This window comes from Rhamphochromis sp. 'chilingali' (genome assembly GCF_963969265.1).
Source record: "Rhamphochromis sp. 'chilingali' genome assembly, chromosome: 5".
NCBI classification, from domain to species: Eukaryota; Metazoa; Chordata; class Actinopteri; order Cichliformes; family Cichlidae; genus Rhamphochromis; species Rhamphochromis sp. 'chilingali'.
The window spans coordinates 10,861,831-10,872,000 of NC_137932.1; the positions used below are offsets into that span (position 1 = coordinate 10,861,831).

The window sequence follows — 10,170 nt, forward strand, 5'->3', positions numbered from 1 at the left end:
TGCTGGGGCCTCTCTGTGGGGTTTGCGTGTACTCTCTGGGTACACTGACGTCCTGCTGTCTTCTAAAAGACATGCATGTTCGGTTAATTAATGATTCTAAATTGGCCATAGGTGTAAATTGTTATCTGTCTCTGTGTAAGTCCTGATACAGACTGGTGATCTATTTAACTCTTGCTGTGTGACAGCAGGGATAGGCTGGAGCCCCACTGTAACCCTGAATTGGAAAAAAAGATCAAGAAAATATATAGATATTTTAGTAGTCTAATTTTTAAAAACATACACGGTGGTCTGTTTTCACAGAGTACCTTGAAATAAACGACTTAATTCCATGAAGGTGCTTTAGCTTCTGCTATAAATGCATACTGGCTAACTGCCTCTGTCTCACTGGGATACTTGAATAGAGCAGAGCCAACTTTAATCTCTTTATGAAGTTCAACTCAAGGTCCTCCAAGCAGTGTGAGTGTTTTCTTGTCTTGGTTAGGATCAAACCCAAACAAATTAAGCTTCCCTCGAAAGTAATTTCTTGCAAAAATATTCAGTCTGCAGCAGTTGCATCTGTACAGGGTTCAAATTTCATGCAAAAGGCTTAAGAGAACTTTATCTTGATGCACTTATTTAAAGGGCCAGTTCACCCAAAAGAACCCGAAAAGTACTCAAGTATTTTGCCATGTTTGAGGTGTATTTTAGATAATCAGTCGTCCATGTAATCTGCATATAGTGGCAGTAAACTTGATCTTTGTCTTTGTAGGGACTATTTTTGCACCAGTTGTGGATTTACAGATAATATAACTGTCAATAGAATTGTATACTTTTTAATTAATTCTGTCTTGTTGTTATTTATCTCCTCCCCTTAATCAGCATAATTGCTAATTGATATTAGTGTGCATTCAATTTCTTTATCACAATTTGGTTTCAGTGAAGCCTGTCAGTTGTTGTGGTCTGTAGCACATCCACAGTAACAATGGTGTTGCTTTTCGTGGGTCCCATTCCTCCTTTAAAATGCTTTAAAAAAACCAACAACAAACAAAAAACATATTGCAGTGCTTAATAAATTTATTCGATTTGCCATAAAAATGAAGAAAACATAGGAGGTTGTTTAAAATTAATAATATATTGTTATTTATTAGGTAAGTAATAAACCGAATTGCATTACTTACAAAAGTAAGTGACAAAATTAAATAAGTTTCTATACCCAAATTTGAGCTAGAGAAGTCATAAATGAATGAAACATAACATTCAACCACTAAAACTATTTTTTCTGTTGTATTTACAGGGATAGCAGTAAATAAATGTAATTTTGAGCATATTAGTAACTCATCCTTTTTGGTAATAACCAGTATTCTTAATTTAGGCCCTACATTAGATATAATAAATTTGTTAAGCACTGTACATTCACCTTTGCTTAAGTGCATTTGCAGGAAACTTCTCAAAACCTGCTCAAATAACAATAAAAGGTTTTGATGAATAGATACCAGTAGAAATATACAGGAAAACCTGAGTGACTCAGCCTTTTAAGAGGAACTCCTTTCTCAATGTGACTGCTGCAAAGCAAGTGAAATCTGCTGACCGCCACATCTGGAAAGTGATCACATAAAAAAAAATCATGTTGCAATAACATGTATTCGAACACTTTGAGCTTTGCCAGTTGATCTTTTTTAACAGTCTGTCTGAAATAGCAGTGGGAAGTTCACAGGATCAGATGTTCCAGGACTCAGTCCAGTCACAGGGTTATTCGAGGATCATTCCTCATTCAAGATGGGAATGCAAAGCAAAATATCGCACAAGAAAAGAAAGGCAATCCATATTTGTACCAATCTCATAATTTATTTAAGTATATTTCATTTTTAAATATAGCTATGGTATATATATATTTATATATATATATATATTGGACACCCCTTTGGGAAATGCCAGTCATGTTAATTTATGGTACATCAGTGGCTTCTTTTTATGTTTCGCTTTACAGCGTGAAGATATTGCTCCTGCTTTTAAAGATGGCCTACATTATGTACAATGTTACCTTTTGATGACTCAAATACATAAATATACTCTGTACTGCACTCTACCAAAATCCAACAACCACTTCTTTTGTTTTATTATTATTATTTTTTATCTTTTTCACAAAGATGCAGAGGAAAATTCATGCAATTAATAATTTAATCACAGTTCTTTCTCAGTATGAGCACAAGTGGCTGAAACTATGCACTGACTGCCAGCTGGAGGTCTGTGAAAACTTGTCTGTGTAGAAGGTAGTACAGGCAGGGTTGAGCATATTTGGATTTCGCTCTTTTCTTGAGCAAAATAAATGAAGAAAAATATGTTTTTGTTTTGTTTTAGCAACATCTTTTTGGATCCCAGCATGAAGAGGCCCCAGGTTGGTGTGTCTCAACCGCTTGTTTCTTTATCTTCTCCACTCTTCAGTTTCACTGTCTTTATCCTGGTCTGGGTTTTGTTGCCTGGGTTGCTCCCCCATGCGGTGACAGCTAACCATCAAGGCCCAGCCTGAGTGGTGGGTGGCACCCATCCACGCCTTAGCAGAAGGAGACCTCAGTGAATGACAATACTGTGCCTAGTGTCCGTCGGGGCTGGTCAGATTTAGGCTTCCTTACTGTCCAAGGCACTTTTTTCCCAAGTTTTTTTTTCTTCTGAAGGACTCGTGTGTGACTTTGACCTGTAACAAAGAAGACGTGATATTCAGGACCAACTTGAAAACACCTGAAAAATTCTCCCCTCTTCAGAAAGAATCACAAATAATAAGAAATTTGATACTTTGCTCTCGCTGTGCCACTGTTAGGGCGTGTGTGTGTGGACACAGCAAGCATATCACCACGGAGAACAAACGTCTGAGTAGTGCCTCAGAACAACATAACCATTACACTATAACCATAACCGGAGAGGTTTTTGACTCTGAATGACACTGATAATTCATGCAGTGCAAACATTTTATTTATTCTTATTATTCTTACTTAAATACGAATCACACAAAAGTAAAAAAAAAAAAAAGGTAATATCCTGAATCTAGTCTTTTACTTAAGCAAAATTATTCTTAGTACTACTAATGATTTAGTGTAGTGAGAATTTAAGTGCTTGATTACATCATTATTCTCAATTAATTCTATGTAAGCAGTAATTTTATGCTTTAAGTGCTCAATGTAATAATTGAACTCTGCTGCCGAGCTAGAAGAAAACACAGTTAAGTGCTTATAGGAAATAGTAAAAATAGCTTTAAATATAAATACTGTTATAGATTAGTGTATTAATATATTATAGAGCTTGGCTCGAAATACAGATTCATAAAATGGACATTCATTTAACGTTTGAATGCATCATAAAGTACAATATTTGAGTGGAAGTTTAGTTATCTGTGCCACAGAAGTAGAAAGTAACACAGTATGTTTAATGACTGTAAGTTCAGTCAAATTAAGAAGTATTTTGTACTTCTAGCCAACTTTTAAGAGAGAAATGGCACTAGAACTATACCTTTCTTTCTTTCTGCTTTATACGGTAGTTATGTTACCAATCAAATTTACGTTAATGAAAAAAACAGACAAACAAAACAAGCTGTAGATTATAACTACAATCCTGTATATAACGTAGTGACAGTTATAGAACTATAAAAGCAAGCTGATACCAAAAAACATGCATGCATTAGCAATGCTACTCTAGTAACAACAAATCAGCTCAGAGCACATGAGTCCACGCTGAAGACTTTTACTTGTGGCTGCAGTTTTACCACATGGCCTTGTTAATTTTGCTCAAGTAAATGACCTTGAAGACTACCTCATACTTCCTCCTTATCACATCCCATTCAACATTAATGACTGTGTTACACCCACACACGGTCTATAATGTGCTCTGAACTCTGTTGTCTACGTTCAACGAGACACATTAACAAGCTGTTCGCCATAAAAAATTCATGTTTGAATCAGAGGAACATGGTACCGTACCTGGTGTGTGCTACCCCTCCGTGCACTGTGGGCTGCCTGCTAGCCGTGTCAGAAGCCGTGCACATCTTTTGAAGTCTGAGGAAAGAAAATAGGATGGACAGATAGTGAGTGGTTTAGTGTGTTGACATTGAACGGACAAGATCTTTACTCAGGGTGTCAAGAGGGCCAGTGTAATGGCAGCTTACATGCAGGTATCGTGCAGTCTCTCGTGTGGTGGTAGAGTTTATACACCGACTTCCTGCACTTGGGGCTGAAGGAGAGCGGACCTGAAACAAGAACAGAGAGGAGGCTTTAAGAACGTTGCCGCAGCAACCTTCAATAACATCTGTTTTGTAGTCATTGTCTGAAGCTGTAATTCACTTTTGTGTGCTATAGCTGACTTCCCTGGCCTGTTTTTGTAGGAATCTTTTTAGCAAACACTTTAAAAGACATTGATTTTGCAGTAATGTCTTACCTGTTAAGTATTTTATGAACTTCTCCTTCTTTCTTAGATCTCTGGGAAATATGACTGTTTAAAGAGAGGAGATAAGGAAAGGGTGTCAAGTTTTAGTCTGTATCATATAGACAGAAGAAAATGGATGGATGGCATATTTTTATCAGGAGGCCTTAAAATATCAGCTCTGGAGTTATCCATCACAACACATAGAACAAGGATGTTTTTATCAAGCAAAATATAGTAAGAGAGCTTTAAAGGGCCAGTTGGCCCAAATGACCCTCAAATAACCGTCAGTACTATCAGTAAGTATAGTGGTTTTATAACCAAATAGTTTTGGTTATATTGCATGCACTTGGTAGCCTTAACGAGAAAATAGAGAGGAAATTGTTCTTCTCTATGTAACTTCCATATCGCAGTATGCTACATCCCTGACTGTACATCCAACTTAAGATTCCTTCCTGGAAGAAAACTCACCGACAGCCTGATTCCCTCTGAATGCTTTGAGGTCCCGAAAATCCTTCTGCTCCATCGGAGAGCTCGTCTCCCGTGAAATTGCCGGCGCTTCTGTTTTGGCACTGTGGCGTCCCCGACTCCCCTCCACCTGCTTCACGATCTCCACCATCCGCCTCAAGTCCTGCTGCTCGTCCATGCCGGCCGATGCGTCCCCTGTTGGGACCGTGGAGGGCGCGCTCTCGCCGCAGTGGTCGGTGAGCGTGCACATCAGTAACACCAGTCCTATAATGAAATGCCTGCGTAGTTCGCTCATAGCTCCCGGGGAGTGAGGGGGAAACAGTGAGGTCGTATTTTCTTTTCTGGGCACCTGCAGGAGAGATTGAGTATGAATGTTAAAAGCCTTTCATTTCCTAATTTCACAAGTCCCAGAATCCCATTAGGCTACACCCCGCCAAGAGCGACTGTAAATGCTGGTTAAAATCCTCCCAACGCCGCAAAACAATAACACAAGAGTTTCTCAATGGGCCACAAAGCGAAAATCACAGTACTGCACGCACCTAATAGTCCACCAAGTTCGGATCATAATTGATTGACCGAAGCTTGATGGACTGTTAAGTAATCTTACCCATGCGCTATTTAACTTTATCTTCAAATACGCTTTCCAAAATATTATGCAAAACTGCTTACCACGTGCTTGTTTTCAAACAGTTACTCTGTTTTTATGTTTTTAATAACTTGAGTGTCTTCATTGTCTAAATGTGGCTGTAGTCTTGTAGCTTAAAAAGTTTTATTTATGTTGATCCAGGCTTCTGTTACCGAGAAGTTACACGACACAGTTAAGTCACCCTCAGACAAAAGGCAACAATGCATCAGTAAGAGAGGAACTAAGAATAAAAACATAACAGTAAAGAAATCTAGATTCTAAAAGTAACAATTTAAAGCTATTTTTACCTTTATAAAGTCTTCAGACACTGATGACTTTCTGCGCACACAGCAGTAAGAAATGCAAACTGTGCGCAACTTCGGAGTTTGTCCGCCCCAAAATATGTCCTCTTAAAAGCTGCTTTTATTAATGCAAAAACAAAGCTCGTGAAGTCAGGGATCTTCACCGAGCCCCTGTGGTCATCCTTTGAAGACCGGCAGACTGCAGGGAGAGAGCGCACAGAAAAGCTCAAGTGGTCCGGTGCTCCCAGATCCCGTGCGCGTCCTGGCTGAAGTAGCAGATTAGTCGCCAAGAAGTGAGGCTCACTTTTTATTCTGTCTCGCCGACGTGGTGACCTGTCCGCTGTAGGTTACTCCGCAATGTCTGTGAGTGTGCATGGGTTGAGTGACCATCACTTGAATGCTGTGTCAAGTTTTCTGCGCCCCCCTCCTTTGCCTTACTCCATTTATATGTACGATACGCGGTTACAGGAAGCCTTTTTCCTACTAATAGGCTACTTCCACTGAAATTTCCACTCAGCCCAGAATACAGCGCAGATACCGACATCTTAGTGGAAATGCTCCCATATCCTTCTTCTGAGGCTCATAACCTCATTAGAGCCATTGCGCGTTTTACATCCATCATGGAAATTGAAACGCAATTATGCTATGGACAGTTTAAGGATCATTTTGAAAATTAATTACAAACGGGTTTTAATACTTATTGCCCTATAGTTTCTGGTCAGAACAATTCGGTAAATAGGATTACTGAGGTTTGCAGGTTTCTCCTCTTTGGGGATTAGTCTGTACTACCCTGCCGTAGTTTGAACAGCTTTTTTTTAAAGGGGGGGGGGGGGGGGGGGGGGGGAAGAGAGAAAAGTATGGGTATGGGCGTGCAAGTGGCTCCCATTCGCCCCCTCCCAGTCCCCCCGTTTCCCCCACAATATTGTCAAGACACGATAGGGGTGAAGCGTTATGTTTCATACCCCTGAGAATAAAACACTATAAATAAATGTGTGTGTGTGTGTGTGTGTGTGTGTGTGTGTGTGTGTGTGTGTGTGTGTGTGTGTGTGTGTGTGTGTGTGTAATCAAAAACCTAACTTTTCATCTTGGAGTCTTCAGAAAAATACTCTCAGATTTTCCACATAATCTTCTGTCTTTCACAGTTCAATTGTTGCAGGGTATTTATAGTGACCACTCGGTGCTCTCACTGCATGGCTGGGTGAAGCTGTGGTCGTGCGTAAAGTGAAACCTTGGTGCTGAAAGGACAGTGCGCGCTGTCACCGAGCTCCGAAACTCCTCTGCCAGCAGGCAGTCCTTTGCTCGTTAGCGGTAATGCCTTCCTGTTTAACGGCAGAAAGATTTCCTTTGAACGAACTATATACTGATTTATAGTAAAATTATGACAAAAGTGGACACTGATTTCCCTTTCATTATGAGGTATCCCATTGTATCTGCAAACGAAAGAGGATGGATGTGCTTCAAAGGCAGTGACAAATCCAATGACGCTGCACAGCTGTTTGGCTTGGGAAAAACAACTCTGTGTGTCTTTATATTCGAAGGAGGATGTGATCACCGATTCTGCTGCTCTAAAGCCAAACTGATTGATCCGTTTAGGAAAGAAGTAAGTTCGATAATCAAAAGAAATGGGGGGAAAGGTGTTTAATTTATGACACGACCATCCACTCTAATGAAGTGCGCTTGAGAGAGAAACCTCTGCACATCTGGAGCAGTGTCCAGCTTTTGATCTCACGAAAACTAAACTGTTTTGCCACATTAAGCAATAAATTTGGGGAACAATATCAAGTGAGCCCAACAGTGATAATAACATTTAATGAAATGCAAAATAAACTAAAACTATTTTTGCCCATATAAGACTATATATGTATGTATATGTATATATATATATATATATATATATATATATATATATATATATATATATATATATATATATATATATATATATATATATATATATATATATATATCAGCAGGGGGCATCATTCTGCACAAATAAAATCAGTGTTAAGTTGCTCACATTTGTACTCTTGTTCAGAACAACAAACCCTCAGCCAGCTCCTTGGCTGGGTTTGACACTTGAAGTCTTTCCACGCAAATGGAAAACAAAGTACCACCACGGAACGCAACATGCTCAAAACCACAAAACCCATGTCTGCTGAGCAGATTATCGCCATCAGTCAAATTACATCAAGCTCACTGTACCGCAAAGACTAGGTGAAAATAAGTCCAATATGAAAAATGTTAAAGCTTTTGGTCTTGGTTGGGATATAAATGTCTCTTCAGTTTGGACTGAAAGTAAATAAAAGAAACTGAAACAACTGAGTTTAAATGACTGGTAAGTACAAAGGAAGGTTGATGTTTTATAATAGATCAGTATTCCTGTTAATGGTCTGGCAAGAAGATAAGCACACACAGAAGAAAAGCATAACTGTTTGGCACTTTGATGCTCATTTTAGTCCGTTATTTTTAATTCTTTGGACTGCTGCTAGAAATGTTTTGAAATCATTTCTGCTTAAAGTTCCTGTCAGCGTGTCTTGTGTCACAATTCCGGCGACAGCAGAAATCACAACTTTCTTTGTTTGAATGGCTGTTTAGATAGACGCATAACCTCATTTAACCCACTTTCTATTCTCAGTTGTATGACCTTTCTAACCTCTGGTACGGTCACATGTGAAACTTTGTTGTCCGGTGTGTGTGTGTAAGTCGTTGAGTCAAGTTCATGTGATTTCAAGTAAATGGCATGCCGTAAGCCTCATGTGCAGTGTGGCGGTCGTTGGTTTCAACATACTGATTATTAGGTTTGTTCTCCTTTTCCTTCTAAACTCTTTGTGACACTTCTCTTCTGGAAGGCGATCTGATTAATTAATCAGGGGAGGATATGGTTGTCTTCTCGCAAATGTGCCTCATTCTTCCTGATGTCTGATCCAAGTTGAAAATGTAACTTTCTCAAGGTGTTACTCGAGGGCATTGTCTCAGCCTTGTGAGAGAGAGAGATCTCCTCTGATTCTGACCACCACCACAAAAGAACCCCCTGCCATCATGATGGATGTTGAAAATCTTTTTATTTATGAAGGTCAGATGAACTGAAGCCGGTTACTTGAACTGAATCCTGAGCTAGAAACAACATATTTTTGAATGGTGTGAAAATAGAAAATGTGTAATTCCATTTTGGTGAGATTCACTTCCATTTTTTGGTGTCTCATAAAAAATTGACTACGATTAACATTTGCAGTTAAAGGCCCAGCTTAGAAACTGGTTCTCTTCCTTCTCTTCCATCCATGTGTTTTTGGTTAGAGAAAATCCTCCTAATAGATAAAATAGATCCTTCATGAGCCCGAATACTACAGATTCTTGTTCTCTTTATTTCATCATCCTTATCTCTCCCCCTCCACCTTTGTCTTTCAACAGATTGTTGGAATTTACTTTGCTTTAACGTGACGTGAATGCATGCAAATTGTTGTATCATTTCATTGAGTGCATGTATTAAAAGATTCAACCATAACCACAAAATTGCAGTAATAGCAGCGCCTGGAGAAAGCAGGAAAAGATCTCTTAGCAGTGACCCAGCTTCCACACTGTACATATCTGACTGAGCATTTTTGGCATGCACTGAAAAAAAGAGCAATCCACGGAGGCTCCACCCACTGCAACTCACAGATCCCAGAGAATTTGCTGCCAGCAACATGGAGCCAGACGCTATAGGACGGCGCCCAGAGGCCCCATGTGCAGAAGAGTCAGAGCTGTTTTGGCAGTTACTATGGGGTTTAAAATTGTGGCTGATTGGGGTAATAGGACATCTTCGCAGACCACCCTAGTCGGCGAAATTATGTATTGATTTTACAAGTCTTGATGAAGAAATAGCAATGAGCATCAGTCACTGAATAGGAAGTTGATGCCTGTGATCAGCTCTTCCAGATTATTGTCAAAATGTAGCTGTGGACAGTTTGAAAGCAAACTGATGTGTGATATGTCGGTACGCCAAGCTCGAAGATGTTGGATAAATCTTTCTGACTTTGCAACTCGAGATGTTTTGTATTTCTTTGGAGCAACAAAACAGTTTACCAGGGGCGAACAATTAATTTTAGTTAGCTGAGTAACTGTAACATTTACTCTTAGCAGTAATAGTTGATTTCTGTTTACTGGTTTAGAGGTCTCCACAACATTCCCAGTTTTTCATGGAGCCCCTAATGAAAATTAAGCTGTATGCAGTCCAACTTTTTTTTTCACATCTGTACAAGCCTTTCCCAAGACCATGAAAGTCTTCAAAAGACTTTGTGAAATCAGTCGAGTTCCTCTTTAATCAAAGTGAACACACACAAAAATTTCACGAAACCACACCTAATGCTAGATGAGGCCGGGGGAAGTGGAGGGTGGTAAATTGCAAGGCGA

General features: G+C 39.4%; 1 protein-coding gene across 1 annotated transcript; it reads right to left on the minus strand.

Annotated features, from left to right (window-relative positions):
- Positions 1–2,537: 2,537 nt before the first annotated feature.
- alkal2a (ALK and LTK ligand 2a) lies at positions 2,538–6,581 on the minus strand. The gene is made up of 5 exons (XM_080882200.1): positions 4,858–6,581; positions 4,402–4,455; positions 4,133–4,213; positions 3,948–4,022; positions 2,538–2,671 (listed from the first exon to the last, which is right to left on the minus strand). The coding sequence occupies exons 1-4, from the start codon at positions 5,147–5,149 to the stop codon at positions 3,958–3,960; spliced, it is 492 nt and encodes a 163-aa protein (XP_080738326.1). The 5' UTR covers positions 5,150–6,581; the 3' UTR covers positions 2,538–2,671; positions 3,948–3,957.
- Positions 6,582–10,170: the final 3,589 nt, after the last annotated feature.

What these genes read in the sequence shown, in the direction of transcription:
- alkal2a (XM_080882200.1), bottom strand. Translation starts at nt 5,149, where the DNA reads ATGAGCGAACTACGCAGGCATTTCATTATAGGACTGGTGTTACTGATG. An exon ending in GTTCATAAAATACTTAACAG is followed by an intron (nt 4,214 to 4,401) that starts GTAAGACATTAC and finishes TTCTTGTTTCAG; the next exon opens with GTCCGCTCTCCTTCAGCCCC. An exon ending in AGACTGCACGATACCTGCAT is followed by an intron (nt 4,023 to 4,132) that starts GTAAGCTGCCAT and finishes TTCTTTCCTCAG; the next exon opens with ACTTCAAAAGATGTGCACGG.